General features: G+C 35.5%; 1 protein-coding gene across 11 annotated transcripts in view; it reads left to right on the plus strand.

Annotated features, from left to right (window-relative positions):
* The window catches only part of LOC139503691 (titin-like), a 284,829-nt gene that overhangs the window by 108,991 nt on the left and 158,315 nt on the right, over nt 1-17,523 (plus strand). For all 11 annotated transcript variants that reach the window (XM_071293518.1, XM_071293519.1, XM_071293520.1 and 8 more), the window contains 4 exons: nt 314-3,727; nt 4,374-4,627; nt 5,218-6,397; nt 7,759-17,370. In XM_071293518.1, coding sequence (XP_071149619.1) covers nt 314-3,727; nt 4,374-4,627; nt 5,218-6,397; nt 7,759-17,370 — 14,460 coding nt within the window. The remainder of the gene's footprint in view (nt 1-313; nt 3,728-4,373; nt 4,628-5,217; nt 6,398-7,758; nt 17,371-17,523) is intronic.

The following is a 17,523-nucleotide window of genomic DNA, read 5'->3' on the forward strand; positions in this document are numbered from 1 at the left end:
ACATTGCGGTGTAATATCAGAAATACACATATATATTTAACTGATTTATAATGACTTGTTGTGATATCAGGTAAAACTATAAAAAAGAATATAATTATAAAACTAAAATATGGGTTCAATACAATAAAACATTACACAATATTGATGTGTAGGAGGCACATGGTGACTTTTTTTTAATCTGATTTATGATTTTATTCCAAAAGCCTTCTATCCTCCTAGACTGCTTCTTATCACATTTTAACCATTATTTACCTTGGAATACCATTATTTTATTTTAACCTTGACCTTAACCTGCCCTTTTGACCTTTTTCAGCTCCAGATGAAGAAATTCCATCTGAAGAGTACCATAGAACTACCATTGAAGTACAACAGATGTCACCAGAAACGGAAAGACCAATTCCTGTCCTAGAGCGACATAGGTCCAGGATTGATATTGAACCAACAGAAGAAATGCAACCCATTATTATACCTGAGGATACAAGTTATATTGAGACAATATCTCTTGATAGAGTGCCAACAGTCTCACAACCATCGACTAAACCAACAGCCTTTGAAATACAAATTGGCTTCCCACAAGCACCAGTAACAACATCATCTGTAATCACAGAGACTACAACATACACTCAGGTTACTACTGAAACATTCCATGATGAAGACGACATTCCAAAAATTGTTGAAGGTGACTCTATTCATACGACAAGAGTCACAGTAGACAAGGAAGACGACAAGAAACCTGTGGAAGTTATTGTACAAATGCCTGTTAAAGGCCCACAGGATGTTACAGAAGTAACACGAGAAACTAGAACCATTACCACTGAGGAGATACGTGCTGTACCTATGGAAGAGACCGAGAGTACAACAGAGGTCCATACTGAAACTATTGAAATTGTGCCTGAAGAACAAAAGGAAGTTCAATTTCAGGTTACAATTCCATCAAAGGAAATTCATAAAACTGAAATCACCACAGGTAAAGAAAGAAGACCATCAGCACAGAAAATTGAAGTGGAAGTTCATACAACAACCATGAAACAAAAACCAACTGAAATTATCGCTAAAGTTGTGAGAGAGGTCAGTGGGACTGAAATAGAGGTCACCGAGATTAAAGATATACCACGTCCTCAAGATGAACAAATTGAAGAAATAAGACAAACAATTGAAAAACCTCATAATGAAGAAATTATCCCAATGGAAGAAGTTCCAGAAGAAGGGAAACCTCAGGAAGAAGAAATTATCCCAATGGAGGAAGTTCCTGATGAAAAGAAGCCTATTGTAGAGGAAAAGAAGCCTTTTGTAGAGGAAAAGACAGAAATTACTATTCCTATAACTGAAGAAATCCAAGAAGCTGTAGAAACAGTGATATCTAAAACTACCATTGAGAAAAAGAAGCCTGCTGTTGATAAACATTTTAAAGATGAAATTTCTATTGAAGTCAAACCAGAGGAAAAACTCCCAGAAGAACAAAGAGTTGAAATCTTGTTAGATATAGCTGATCAACTTACAAAGGAAGAAAAAGTTGAAACTGTTGTTCCTGCTCCTGAAGAAAAGGAAGAGGTGAAAGAAACAGTTGTCACAGAGGTCAAAGTTGACAAGAGAGAGAAGCATATAGAAGAATTAACCATGAATATCATGGGAGATGCAATGAAAGAAGTACAATTAGTTCTTCCAGTAAAACCAGTGCCAGAAGAAAAACCAGAAGAACAGACAACTGTAGAACAAGTCACTATAGAAACTGTCAAAGAAGAATTTACTTTTGAAGTTCCAGAGACTGAAGATGTACAGAAAGAGGAGACAACTCTTGAGATTCAGGAAGTTCCTGGAGAAGAATTTCAGATTGACATCAAAATGGAACAACCTGAACAGGAAGTACCTGTTGTAATGGAAGTATCTGAAGTTGAATCAGTTATAGAAACATCATCTGAAACTGTTACCCTACCTGAGAGTGAACAGGAAGTTCCTCAGGAGCTTACCATCCAAATTGCTGAAAAACAGCAAGAAGAGGTCAGCTTTTTCTTAGAAATTGATGATACAGAAACTACATCAGTGGAGACAACAACATCTACTGAGGTAACCGAGGAAACAGACACTCAGGTTACTTTTACAACCACTGATGTGGAAGAAACACAACAGCAGGATATAACTTTTGAAGAGGTACCAACAGAAACAACAGAAATAGTCATCCAAACAACAAAGGAAACTGAAGCACCAGTTGCCATGGAAACAACTGGGGAGGAAATGACATTCACTTTCCAAGCACAACCTTCAGAATCTGTTGAGTTTTCTATGGAAATGCAACCAGAAAAAGAAACCACAGAACAAGAAATCACAACTTTTACTGAGGAAACTGGTACTGAAAGTGTTGAAACTTTTGAGCTACCAGTTTCTCAGGATACATATACAGAGGAAATGACTCTTAATGTTGAAGGTCGACCATCTGAAGCTGTTGAATTTTCTCTAGAAATACAACCAGAAAAAGAAACAACTGAACAAGAAATTACAACTTTTACTGAAGAAACTGGTACTGAAAGTGTTGAAACTTTTGAGCTACCAGTTTCTCAGGATACATATACAGAAGAAATGACTCTTAATGTTGAAGGTCAACCTTCTGAATCTGTCGAATTTTCTTTACAAATACAGCCAGAAAAAGAAACAACTGAACAAGAAATTACAACTTTTACCGAGGAAACTGGTACTGAAAGCTTTGAAACTTTTGAGCTACCAGTTTCTCAGGATACATATACAGAAGAAATGACTCTTAATGTTGAAGGTCAACCTTCTGAATCTGTCGAATTTTCTTTACAAATACAGCCAGAAAAAGAAACAACTGAACAAGAAATTACAACTTTTACTGAGGAAACTGGTACTGAAAGCTTTGAAACTTTTGAGCTACCAGTTTCTCAGGATACATATACAGAAGAAATGACTCTTAATATTGAAGGTCAGCCTGAAGAAGAATTTGAGATGACATTAGAATTCCCAGATACTGAAAAACAAACAACAGTTATCAAGGAAACCACAACAACTGAAGTTGTTGGAAATATTGGAGATGCTTTCACATTTCAGTTACCAGAAAGTGATGAATCAACGATTCAAATTTCAACAATTGAAACAGAAGAAAAGCCTCAAGAAGAAATTGAAATGACCTTTGAACTTTCTGATCAAGAGGTCCCAGAGGTGACAGAAATAACTGTAATGGATACAACCTCTGAAAGTGTCACAGAGGAAGTGACATTTGAACTATCTGAAATAGAAGAAACTGACAAAGTAGAGGTCACACTTGATATTGAGGACAAACCTAAACTTACATTAAAAATGCCTTCTAAAGAAGAAGACAGTGTTGCCAAAATTGTTATTACACAAGAAGAGACTACTGAAACATCTGAGATAATAGATAAGGCCACAACAACACAGGAAATCTATGATGTAGAAATCCCAGAAGGCCATAGTCCACCAGAATTCACTTGGGGTCTAACAACCCTGAAAGTTATGGATGGAGAAGAGGCTAAATTCCGATGTGAGTTACAGGGAATTCCCACTTGTCAAGTTGAGTGGTTCCATGATGATAAACCACTTTATGAGACACAAGATTTCCATTTGACCTTTGACACTGAATCAGGATCCTGTACTCTGCTGATTGTTGAAGTTTTCCCACAAGATGCTGGAGAGTATCGCTGTGAGGCCGTCAACCCTTATGGCAAAGCTGTCACCAAGGGATACTTGGAAGTCGAATGTAAGAACAAAATATGTCTTAGTGATATGTTTTGAAAAAGGTTTTAGATGTTCAATCATTCCTGATTTTCAGTTACTCAATTCTTCTACCAAATTTGATACCTATACCTATTTATTTTTGAATGGATATTATTCTGATGATTGAAATATTCATTTTTGATTATCTTGCAAACAAATTAATCAGTACCTAAAATGGGAGCTGGAAATGGATTACATAAATTTTCTATTATAAAACATGGACATCAATGAGACAGCAGATTAACAGAATAAGTTAAAAAAAAATAATTGAAAAGCCACCCATAGTTGATAGCTGGGGTAATAAATTAGTAATAATATTCATAAGTGAAAAATTGAAACAAACTTTGTCAAAAGTAGAATATTTATATATGTAAACATTTTTATTGGCAATAAAATAATGTGATATACAATATTGAATAGATCTTTTTTGAATTGATAGAAATTATGATTTTTTTTTTAATTGAGAAATAAAGGACATTAAAAAAATGTACATGTGAAGTTGATCTATAGTGAATCTTTGAAATAAACACCAATGAACTCTTCAAAGTTCTTGAAATTGCACACTTTAAGATAAAATATAAAGGACACAAATAAACAAAGGTTTTTGCAACAATTTCCATATATTTTAGCCTATGAGTATGTACCTGACACAGAGGAAGCTTCTGACTCGTTTATGTCGTCAATGGATACTCCATCTCCCCGACCACCAGTGGATTCTGATACAGAGATGGCAGCATTCCCCAAAGAATTCATGGACGAGATACAGAAACTGTCATCTAATGGTATGGACATAGACATTGATGACGTGAAGAAGGCTGCATTGATGGAACTGACAGAAAGATCAGAAGAGATTGTGTCTGTACCTGAAGAGGAACAAGAGGAGGTTAGTTTTCTTTACATCAATAATATTATGATTTGATAAATGTAGAGCAATAAACTTTGGACAATTTTTAATTTTTTTATGAAATTTAAATTTTAAACATTAAAGTAGATATCTGGAATTAGATGGATTGATATAAGTGATATTTATGTGCCTCATGTTTTTTGGAAGTTTTTTTTACAAAATTTCAGACATATAGATAGTTTTAAAATCTTTAAAAAAAATAATGATTCTAACAATATAAGAAATTATAAAACTAAACGTGATCAAAGTAAAGCCAAACCCGAACAAGAAACCTGAAGTAGTAAAACTCTATAAGCATTTTAACTGTGAATTTTATACAGCCAAATTTCAACTGGCTTAATAATAATGTGAGTGAAAGTAGGTAAATTTTTATACTTTGCATTCTAATCAAATGGGTATTAATTTTGACACCTGTAATCAGTTCCGGAAAATGAAACATCAAATTGTAGTAGCTACAGCTTTACTTGATTATGTGTTGATTAAGGGGTAACTTAAACAATATGCCAAATATTGCAATTTAAATATTGAATTATGCAAGATAACACATAGAATTATCTGGTACTTTCCAGATATCTCAGCCCTCAGACGTCCCAACAGAAGAAGTACAACCTGAACAGGAAACACCACAAGAATCAATGGTGACAATCTCAGAAGATACAAATGAACAATCTCAAATTACTGAAATTGTTACAGAAAAACCAGAAGAGACAAAACCTTCTGAGATTCCAGGTGAAGAAATTACGCCTGGAATTGAATCTTCAATCGAGTCAAAAGTGACAATATCTGAGGAAACCCCAGAGCAACCAGAGGTAACTGATGTTGAAGTTGCAAAACCAGAAGAAACACAGCTGTCAAAAGTTCCAGTAACAGAAACTAAACCTGAACTGGAAGCACCAACTGAATCTAAAGTAACTGTTGCAGAACACAAATCAGAGCAACCAGAAGTAACTGAAGTCGATATCGAACAAACCATTGAAACAGTACCTTCTGAAGTTCCAACAGAAGAATCCAAACCAATAACAGAAGATACAGTTGAAACAAAAGTTACTGTTGAACAAGAATCAACTGAACAAATAGAAATATCTGAATTCCAACCAGAAAAACAACAGGAAGTTGTCACAATAGAGGTCAAATCACAGGAAATGACAAAAGAGGAGATCACAATAGAGGTCAAACCACAGGAAGTGACAACAGAGGTCAAACCACAGGAAGTGACAAAAATGGAGATCACTGTAGAGGTCAAACCACAGGAAGTGACAAAAGAGGAGATCACAATAGAGGTCAAACCACAGGAAGTGACAAAAGAGGAGATCACAATAGAGGTCAAACCACAGGAAGTGACAAAAGAGGAGATCACAATAGAGGTCAATCCACAGGAAGTGACAACAGAGGAGATCAAAATAGAGGTCACAGAAGATGTAACTGTGGAAGAAGTACCAGAAGAGACATTCAAGACAACATTAGAGCAGGCAGCTCCAATGTTCACCATCCCCCTCACGGATCAGTCCGAGACGGAGAATAAGGTTGTTAAGTTAGTGGCGGAGTACACAGGACGTCCTCCACTGACAGTGACATGGTACCTGGATGGTGATGAGATTACTCCCAGCGAGGGTATCGAGATTGTCACCGAGGAGCGACAAACTGTCCTTACATTTAGGGAGCTTTTCCCTGAGGATGAAGGCGAATATTGGGTGGAGGTTGCTAATGTCGCTGGAAAAATTCGTTCCACTGCTTATGTCACAGTACTCCGTAAGTTACATCATGAATATTCTATTGTCATGATTTATGATTAAACTACTTGTTTCATAACTCATTTTGAATTTGTTGATTTTCCAATTTATTTATTCAAGACAAAAAGAAATTAGAATTACAAGTGGACAATTATATTTCATGACAATAGATTTATTTACCTTGTTTTGACCACCAACCATAACAACAAAACTCTTCAAAAAACCAAAACACACCAAATGTTCATGTTCACTTTTACCAACACACCTGTATACATACATATATTATTCCATTTACTATTTTTTATTCTGTATAGCTGCAAATCACTTTATATTCTAAAGCCTTTTTATCCATGTTTACGTGATATTTTACTGCCATAGCATGAAATATATTTTGATAAAGATTGTTAAACTCTTTGACTTTATCCTGAAATGAGAGTGAGATGAAGTTAGTTGCATATGAGACTACTCCTACAACATATTCTTACCGAAACCATGGAAACCATTTCAAACATTTATCCAAATATTATTACCGATACCATTACATACACCAATTATATATATATATATTTGATATTGTATGATGTGACCTATGACCTTTGACTGCCTATTTGACCATTTTGCAAACAAATTTCTGCCGATATTTATTTACATGTATTTTTGAGTAATTGTTTTTATCCTGATGGAAAATATGAATAAGATATTTTCATACATATACAAAATTTAGAATAAAAACGTTTAAAGTTTAAAATTAAGTTTACTGTTAACATTTCTCTTGGATATTCAAAATCATTTAGAAAAACTCTGCAATTAGTAAGATAGTTCCAGTTAGTCAGAAATTTGTTTCAAATCCTTATTCAAGTTCCAAATCTTATTTCCTATTGTATCATTTTGTGTTGTGTCATCACTTGTTGTCAGTCGTCAAACAAATAAACTCCATTTTTCTGATGAATTGCATCATTGACACTTTTCTGGCTATGATACAATGCAAAATAGTTTATTTCAATATAGACTATGGTGAGAGAGAAGACTCTTGTATCTTTTTTACCCTTGCATTATGGCCCATGCATCAGTGACTTTGTAGCTAAGAAACAGGTTTACTTTCTTAATAAAGTGTGGAATATTTTGACAATATAGTTCTTGACCTTATTAAAAATAAAAGAAAAAAGGAAATGTTTTAATCTTTATATGATTGCGGAAATGGTTTACAAAATGATGTTGCATAGACTATATAGAATTTTAAATTAAACAATGTCCTAAATACTCCACACTTGAATGAAAGTCATTCCGTCAAAATTGACAAGACGCCAGACAAAGACAGGTGAGGTAAAATTAGTAGAAAGCAAGGTCAAGGTGAGTAATAAGATTAACTCTGTTTTGTAGCTCGAAGCACTGCTTCTTCTGAAGGCATCCCTGAAAAACCAGAAGACATCGAAGAAATGATTGAAAGAGTCAAGGAGATTGCTCCAACAGAATCAAAACCTAAAGTTATTACAGTGGAAGAACTATCTGATGAAGATAAGTGGGTCAGCTTAGATGTCGTAAAAGAAGAGGAGGAAATTTCTTCAGAAGAAGAAAAACCAAAAGAAATTACTGTTGAAAAAACTCCTATTAAACAGGAAATAAGTGATGTTGAAATATCTGCTCCTCTAGTAGTAACTGAAGAAACTGTTCGAGAAACAATTCAGGTTACAAAAGAAACTGAGGAAATTCCAGAAAAAATCACAGAAGAAGAAAAATTCAAGGAGTCAATTGAAATAACACCAAAGATGCCAGAAGAAACAGAAAGTGAAGTTCCTGCTCCTCAAGACGTTTTGGAGGAAACCTTCAGAGAAACAATTCAAGTCACTGAAGAAACAAAAGAAATTCCTGAAAAAATCACAGATGTGACAAAATTCAAAGAGACTATTGAAATAACATCTGGCAAACCAGAAACAATAGAAATAGAATTTGAGGCTCCAAAGCCAGAGGAAACATCCAAAGAAACAGTGGAAGTAACAAAAACTGAGGAAACTATTGAAATTGTAGAAGAAGGACCTTTTGATGAAGAAGTAACAGAGGAAACAAAATATAAAGAGTCCATCGAAATATTACCAGAGAAACCTGAAATGGTAGAGATAGAATTTAATGTTCCTGTCAAGGAGACTATAGAAATTTCTACAACAACAGAAGTTACAGAAGATATTCCAACAGAAATATCTGAAGAAACCAAATACACAGAATCAATAGAGATTTCTCCTAAAAAACCTGAGGTGGTTGAACTTACTTTTGAAGCTCCTCAACCAAAGGAAACTGTCACAGAAACTGTTGAAGATACCACTGAGGAAAAACAAGTGGTAACAACTGTTGAAATAACACCAAATGTCACTGAGGAAACATTCAGGCAAACAATTGAGATTACCCAGAAAACTGATGACATTCCTGAAGAAGTCACAGAAGAAACAACATTCAAGGAGTCAATTGAGATAGCTCCAGAAAAACCAGAAGTAGTTGAAATTGAGTTTGAGGCTCCTAAACCAACAGAATCCTTTAAGGAAACAGTTGAAATAACAACTGAGGAGAAACCAGGAGAATTACACGAAACAACAATTGAAATAACACCAAAGAAACCTGAAACTGTTGAAGTTGAAATTTCTGCTCCTCAAGAAGTCACAGAAGAAACATTCAGGGAAACAATTGAAATTTCTAAGGAAACAGAAGAAATTCCAGAAGAAGTCACAGAAGAAACAAAGTTCAAAGAGTCAATTGAAATAGCACCAAAGAAACCAGAAGTAGTTGAAGTTGAAGTACCTTTTACTCAGAAGATCACAGAAGAAACATTCAGGGAAACAATTGAAATTTCTGAGGAAACAGAAGAAGTTCCTGAGGAAGTCGCAGAAAAAACAACATTCAAGGAGTCAATTGAGATAGCTCCAGAAAAACCAGAAGTAGTTGAAATTGAGTTTGAGGCTCCTAAACCAACAGAATCCTTCAAGGAAACAGTTGAAATAACAACTGAGGATAAACCAAAAGAACTACATGAAACAACAATTGAAATAACACCAAAGAAACCTGAAACTGTTGAAGTTGAAATTTCTGCTCCTCAAGAAGTCACAGAAGAAACATTCAGGGAAACAATTGAAATTTCTAAGGAAACAGAAGAAATTCCAGAAGAAGTCACAGAAGAAACAAAGTTCAAAGAGTCAATTGAAATTTCACCAAAGAAACCAGAAGTAGTTGAAGTTGAAGTACCTTTTACTCAGAAGATCACAGAAGAAACATTCAGTGAAACAATTGAAATTTCTGAGGAAACAGAAGAAGTTCCTGAAGAAGTCACAGAAGAAACAACATTCAAGGAGTCAATTGAGATAGCTCCAGAAAAACCAGAAGTAGTTGAAATTGAGTTTGAGGCTCCTAAACCAACAGAATCCTTTAAGGAAACAGTTGAAATAACAACTGAAGAAAAACCAGGAGAATTACAGGAAACAACCATTGAAATAAAACCAAAGAAACCGGAAACTGTACCAACTGAAACAATGGAACAATTACCAGAAATAGAAGAAACAAAAACTTTCAAGAAACCAGTTGTCAGAGAGCAGCCTGTGGAAATTGAAATAGACTTAGAATTTCCTACAGACAAACTTGAGACATACAGGGAATCTATTGAGGTTTCTAAAGTACCAGAAGATGTTTCAGAGGAGACTTTTGTTGAAACTATTGATATTAACCAGCCATCTGCTGTTGAGATTCAGTTCTCTGGACCAAAAGAGGAAACATTCGAAGAAACAGTAGAAATTACGACTACAGTGGACAAAACAATTGAAACTGTAGAAAAAACAGAAGATACAACATACACTGAGAGTGTAGAGATTATGCCAAAAAGACCTAGTGTTGTAGAGGGAGATATATCAGCCCCTCAGACAGTAGAGGAAATAACCTTCAGGGAGACAATAAATGTCACGAAGGAGGAAGAAAAACCAGAGGAGACAATTCCAACCACAGAAACATTTAAAGAAACAGTTGAGATTACAACAGAGAAGAAACCTGAAATTGTTGAAATTGAGATAGATGTTTCCAAAGAAACAGATGATGAAAAGGAAGCTATTGCTCCAAATCAAGAACAGGAAATAACTTTCAGAGATACCTTGGAGTTTACTAAAGAATCCCAAGAAGTTCCAAAAGTGGAAGAACAAGTGTTTACTAAGGGTATTGAAGTAACAGTACAACCAACACTTACTGAGGTTGAAGCTCCTCAAAGTGAAACTCATGTTTCATTCAGAGAACAAATCGAGATTCAGAAGGAAGAATTACCAGAAGAAGAAAAACCAACCTTTAAAGAATCCATTGAATTTTCTCAGAGACCATCTGAAGAAGTTAAAATTGACATTGAGTTGCACAAAGAAGAAACCGTAGCAACTTTTAAAGAAACTGTTGAAATTACAACAGAAGAGGAAGAAATTCCAAAGGAAATAATCTCAGAAGAAACATATAGAGAAACTGTTGAAATCACAGAAGAAAAAGAAGATATTCCTGAGGAAGTTACTGAAGTGGAACACTTTAAGGAAACAATCGAAATTCAGCCTGAAACCCAAAAGGAAGAAGTTGAATTACAAATAACAGTTGGAGTTCCTGAAACTACAACTTCAGTCAAAGAGGTTTATGAAATAACAGAAGAAACTTTGGAACAGGAGGTTCCTGTTCCATCTGAAGAAACTGTTGAAGAAACAAGAACAACAATTGAAATTCAAAAAGAGATTATCCCAGAAAATATTAGTCAGACAGAAGTAGTTTCTCAACAGATTACCACAGAGACATTTGAAGAAACTCTCACCATTGAAGAGAAACCAACAGAGACCACTACTGTTGACATGGCAGTGATGATTTCTAAGGATGTCAAACCATCACAAGTTGAGGAAGAAACAACTCAACCAGAATCTGTTTCAGAAGAATTTCCACAACAGGAAGTTGAACAACCAACACAAGAAGTTGTTGAAGAAATAACGGAAACAATTACAGTTGAAAAAGATCAGCCAGCTATTGCACCAGTAACTGAGGAAAATGTTCCTGAGGTAGTAGCTGATATACAGGACATTGTTGAAACTAAGTCAACAGAATACCAGGAAGTTTCAATTGAAGTGAAACCAATGACAACAGAAGAAGCTCCGTCTGAAATCTCAACAGAGGAAGCTGTCACACCTTCTGATGTCATAAGTCAAATTGACATTGAAACTAAAGAAGTTATCTCAGAACAAATTGAAACAATTACAACTACAACTGAAGTTGTTACTGAAGAAGAAGTACCTTCAGATATTGAGATAAAAGAAACAGAAAAGGTAACAGAAATTGTAACAGAAGTACCAATAGTAATTCCTGATGAAATTTCTGAAGAAACAACTGAAATTATTGAAGAAACCACAGTTGTTGAGGAAACTAAACCATCTGTTACAGAGGTTGAGATTGAAATCGAGCAAGAAAAAGTGCCACAAGAAATATCTACTACAGTTTATGAAAAATATGCAGAAGAAGTTGTCAAGGAGATAGTGGAATCTGCAATATCAGAGGAAGAAAAGTTGACACAAGTTACTCAGGAAGAACAACTTGAGCTGAAGGAGACACCTATTGAAATTGAAGAACTAACAGAGGACACACCACATGTAGAAGAACAAGAAGAAGTGAAAACAGTAATAGCTGAAGAGGAAACACCAATGAAAACAGACCTAATATCAGAAGAAGCTGAAACTGAACAACCAGAAGAAATCACTTCCCAGGTAATTGAGAAATATGCTGAACAATTCACTAAAGAAATTATTGCATCTGTTGTCACTGATGAAGCTACTGCAACAAAAGTTGCTGAAGAGAAGGAAACTGCACTAGAAACAAAACCCTCTGTAGAAGATAGGAAACCTTCAATTGTTGATGTAGAGCAAGATCTTGTCTCTGAAGAGAAAACTATAGAAATAAGAACAGAATCAGAGGAAACACCATCGGAGAAAACTGAAGTTGAAATTGTTATCAAACCTGAAGTTGAAGAAGAGAAACCTTCTGAAGTCCCAACTGAAGAATCAACAGTTACCTATGAAGAAACTCTTGAAATCACAACAGAATCAGAGGAAACACCATCTGAGAAAACTGAAGTTGAAATTGTTGTCAAACCTGAAGTTGAAGAAGAGAAACCTTCTGAAGTCCCAACTGAAGAATCAACAGTTACCTATGAAGAAACTCTTGAAATCACAACAGAATCAGAGGAAACACCATCTGAGAAAACTGAAGTGGAAATTGTTGTCAAACCTGAGGTTGAGGAAGAGAAACCTTCTGTAGTCCCCACTGAAGAATCAACAGTTACCTATGAGGAAACTCTTGAAATCACAACAGAATCAGAGGAAACACCATCTGAGAAAACTGAAGTTGAAATTGTTGTCAAACCTGAGGTTGAGGAAGAGAAACCTTCTGAAGTACCAACTGAAGAATCAACAGTTACCTATGAGGAAACTCTTGAAATTACAACAGAATCAGAGGAAACACCATCTGAGAAAACTGAAGTTGAAATTGTTGTCAAACCTGAAGTTGAGGAAGAGAAACCTTCTGAAGTACCAACTGAAGAATCAACAGTTACCTATGAGGAAACTCTTGAAATTACAACAGAATCAGAGGAAACACCATCTGAGAAAACTGAAGTTGAAATTGTTGTCAAACCTGAAGTTGAGGAAGAGAAACCTTCTGAAGTACCAACTATAGAATCAACAGTTACCTATGAGGAAACTCTTGAAATTACAACAGAATCAGAGGAAACACCATCTGAGAAAACTGAAGTTGAAATTGTTATCAAACCTGAAGTTGAAGAAGAGAAACCTTCTGAAGTCCCAACTGAAGAATCAACAGTTACCTATGAGGAAACTCTTGAAATCACAACAGAATCAGAGGAAACACCATCTGAGAAAACTGAAGTTGAAATTGTTGTCAAACCTGAGGTTGAGGAAGAGAAACCTTCTGAAGTCCCAACTGAAGAATCAACAGTTACCTATGAGGAAACTCTTGAAATCACAACAGAATCAGAGGAAACACCATCTGAGAAAACTGAAGTTGAAATTGTTGTCAAACCTGAAGTTGAAGAAGAGAAACCTTCTGAAGTCCCAACTGAAGAATCAACAGTTACCTATGAGGAAACTCTTGAAATTACAACAGAATCAGAGGAAACACCATCTGAGAAAACTGAAGTTGAAATTGTTGTCAAACCTGAAGTTGAAGAAGAGAAACCTTCTGAAGTACCGACTGAAGATTCAACAGTTACCTATGAAGAAACTCTTGAAATCACAACAGAGGAAAAAGAAACTCCTTCTGAGAAGACTGAAGTTGAAATTGTTGTCAAACCTGAAGTTGAAGAAGAGAAACCTTCTGAGGTACCAACCCAAGAATCAATAGTTACCTATGAGGAAACTCTTGAAATCACAACAGAGGAAAAAGAAACTCCTTTTGAGAAAACTGAAGTTGAAATTGTTGTCAAACCTGAAGTTGAAGAAGAGAAACCTTCTGAAGTACCAACTGAAGAATCAACAGTTACCTATGAGGAAACTCTTGAAATTACAACAGAATCAGAGGAAACACCATCTGAGAAAACTGAAGTTGAAATTGTTGTCAAACCTGAGGTTGAGGAAGAGAAACCTTCTGAAGTCCCATCTGAAGAATCAACAGTTACCTATGAGGAAACTCTTGAAATCACAACAGTATCAGAGGAAACACCATCTGAGAAAACTGAAGTTGAAATTGTTGTCAAACCAGAAGTTGAAGAAGAGAAACCTTCTGAAGTCCCGACTGACAAATCAACAGTTACTTATGAGGAAACTCTTGAAATCACAACAGAGGAAAAAGAAACTCCCTCGGAGAAAACTGAAGTTGAAATTGTTGTCAAACCTGAGGTGGAAGAAGAAAAGCCTTCTGAAGTACCAACTATAGAATCAAAAGTTACCTATGAGGAAACTCTTGAAATTACAACAGAATCAGAGGAAACACCATCTGAGAAAACTGAAGTTGAAATTGTTGTCAAACCTGAGGTTGAAGAAGAGAAACCTTCTGAAGTACTGACTGAAGAATCAACAGTTACCTATGAAGAAACTCTTGAAATCACAACAGAGGAAAAAGAAACTCCTTCTGAGAAGACTGAAGTTGAAATTGTTGTCAAACCTGAAGTTGAAGAAGAGAAACCTTCTGAGGTACCAACCCAAGAATCAACAGTTACCTATGAGGAAACTCTTGAAATTACAACAGAATCAGAGGAAACACCATCTGAGAAAACTGAAGTTGAAATTGTTGTCAAACCTGAAGTTGAAGAAGAGAAACCTTCTGAAGTACCAACTGAAGAATCAACAGTTACCTATGAGGAAACTCTTGAAATTACAACAGAATCAGAGGAAACACCATCTGAGAAAACTGAAGTTGAAATTGTTGTCAAACCTGAGGTTGAGGAAGAGAAACCTTCTGAAGTCCCATCTGAAGAATCAACAGTTACCTATGAGGAAACTCTTGAAATCACAACAGTATCAGAGGAAACACCATCTGAGAAAACTGAAGTTGAAATTGTTGTCAAACCAGAAGTTGAAGAAGAGAAACCTTCTGAAGTCCCGACTGACAAATCAACAGTTACCTATGAGGAAACTCTTGAAATCACAACAGAGGAAAAAGAAACTCCCTCGGAGAAAACTGAAGTTGAAATTATTGTCAAACCTGAGGTGGAAGAAGAAAAGCCTTCTGAAGTACCAACTATAGAATCAAAAGTTACCTATGAGGAAACTCTTGAAATTACAACAGAATCAGAGGAAACACCATCTGAGAAAACTGAAGTTGAAATTGTTGTCAAACCTGAAGTTGAAGAAGAGAAACCTTCTGAAGTACCGACTGAAGAATCAACAGTTACCTATGAAGAAACTCTTGAAATCACAACAGAGGAAAAAGAAACTCCTTCTGAGAAGACTGAAGTTGAAATTGTTGTCAAACCTGAAGTTGAAGAAGAGAAACCTTCTGAGGTACCAACCCAAGAATCAACAGTTACCTATGAGGAAACTCTTGAAATTACAACAGAATCAGAGGAAACACCATCTGAGAAAACTGAAGTTGAAATTGTTGTCAAACCTGAGGTTGAGGAAGAGAAACCTTCTGAAGTCCCATCTGAAGAATCAACAGTTACCTATGAGGAAACTCTTGAAATTACAACAAAGGAAAAAGAAACTCCTTTTGAGAAAACTGAAGTTGAAATTGTTGTCAAACCTGAAGTTGAAGAAAAGAAACCTTCTGAAGTCCCAACTGAAGAATCAACAGTTTCCTATGAGGAAACTCTTGAAATTACAACAGAATCAGAGAAAACACCATCTGAGAAAACTGAAGTTGAAATTGTTGTCAAACCTAAAGTTGAAGAAGAGAAACCTTCTGAAGTCCCAACTGAAGAATCAACAGTTACCTATGAAGAAACTCTTGAAATTACAACAGCATCAGAAGAAACACCATCTGAGAAAACTGAAGTTGAAATTGTTGTCAAACCAGAAGTTGAAGAAGAGAAACCTTCTGAAGTCCCGACTGACAAATCAACAGTTACCTATGAGGAAACTCTTGAAATCACAACAGAGGAAAAAGAAACTCCCTCGGAGAAAACTGAAGTTGAAATTGTTGTCAAACCTGAGGTGGAAGAAGAAAAGCCTTCTGAAGTACCAACTATAGAATCAACAGTTACCTATGAGAAAACTCTTGAAATTACAACAGAATCAGAGGAAACACCATCTGAGAAAACTGAAGTTGAAATTGTTGTCAAACCTGAAGTTGAAGAAGAGAAACCTTCTGAAGTCCCAACTGAAGAATCAACAGTTACCTATGAGGAAACTCTTGAAATTACAACAGCATCAGAAGAAACACCATCTGAGAAAACTGAAATTGAAATTGTTGTCAAACCTGAGGTGGAAGAAGAAAAGCCTTCTGAAGTACCAACTATAGAATCAACAGTTACCTATGAGGAAACTCTTGAAATTACAACAGAATCAGAGGAAACACCATCTGAGAAAACTGAAGTTGAAATTGTTGTCAAACCTGAGGTTGAAGAAGAGAAACCTTCTGAAGTCCCAACTGAAGAATCAACAGTTACCTATGAGGAAACTCTTGAAATTACAACAGAATCAGAGGAAACACCATCTGAGAAAACTAAAGTTGAAATTGTTGTCAAACCTGAAGTTGAAGAAGAGAAACCTTCTGAAGTCCCAACTGAAGAATCAACAGTTACCTATGAGGAAACTCTTGAAATCACAACAGAATCAGAGGAAACACCATCTGAGAAAACTGAAGTTGAAATTGTTGTCAAACCTGAAGTTGAAGAAGAGAAACCTTCTGAAGTACCTACTGACGAATCAACAGTTACCTATGAGGAAACTCTTGAAATCACAACAGAGGAAAAAGAAACTCCTTCTGAGAAGACTGAAGCTGAAATTGTTGTCAAACCTGAGGTTGAAGAAGAAAAACCTACTGAAGTCCCAACTGAAGAAACTCCTGTGACTTTTGAGGAAAGTATGACAATAGTAAAAGAAGAAACTGAAAAGCCTGTTGTTGAAATAACTGAACAGACCACAGAACAAACCATAGCAGAGACTGTTTCAGTTGAAGAAATTGAAAGTAAACCTGAAAAAGTTGAAACAACTATTTCTATTAATGTTGAAGAATCTTTAAGGGCAGAGGCTAATATTGACATTTCTGTGGCAGAGATGAAAGCTCCTGAAATTATCAAACATCTTACAAGTATCAAAATACCAGAAGGAAAAGAACTGGTTTTGACTGTGGAGTATATTAGTCAGCCTGAATCTGTAGTTACTTGGTTTGTTGATGAACAACCATTGGTAGAGCAAGCAGAGTATAAAATCACTATTGAGAAGACCTTTAGTACTCTTGTAATTTCTGAGATCTCCCCTGAGGATGAAGGGGAATACAAGGTGGTTGTAGAGAATGACATTGGTCAAACCACCACAACCTGTTTTGTACAGATCATACGTAAGTAGTAAAAAAAATAATGAGGGTCACAGGTATTGCAAGATAATTAGGTCAAATATTGTTAAAATAGGGTTCAATGTTTTAAGGACAGTATATTAAAACCCCTATAAAGCATATTTTTACAGTTTTTCTGAGGATGTTTGTGTTTTCAAA

The sequence above is a fragment of the Mytilus edulis genome, chromosome 14, assembly GCF_963676685.1.
Source record: "Mytilus edulis chromosome 14, xbMytEdul2.2, whole genome shotgun sequence".
In the NCBI taxonomy this organism is placed as follows: domain Eukaryota; kingdom Metazoa; phylum Mollusca; class Bivalvia; order Mytilida; family Mytilidae; genus Mytilus; species Mytilus edulis.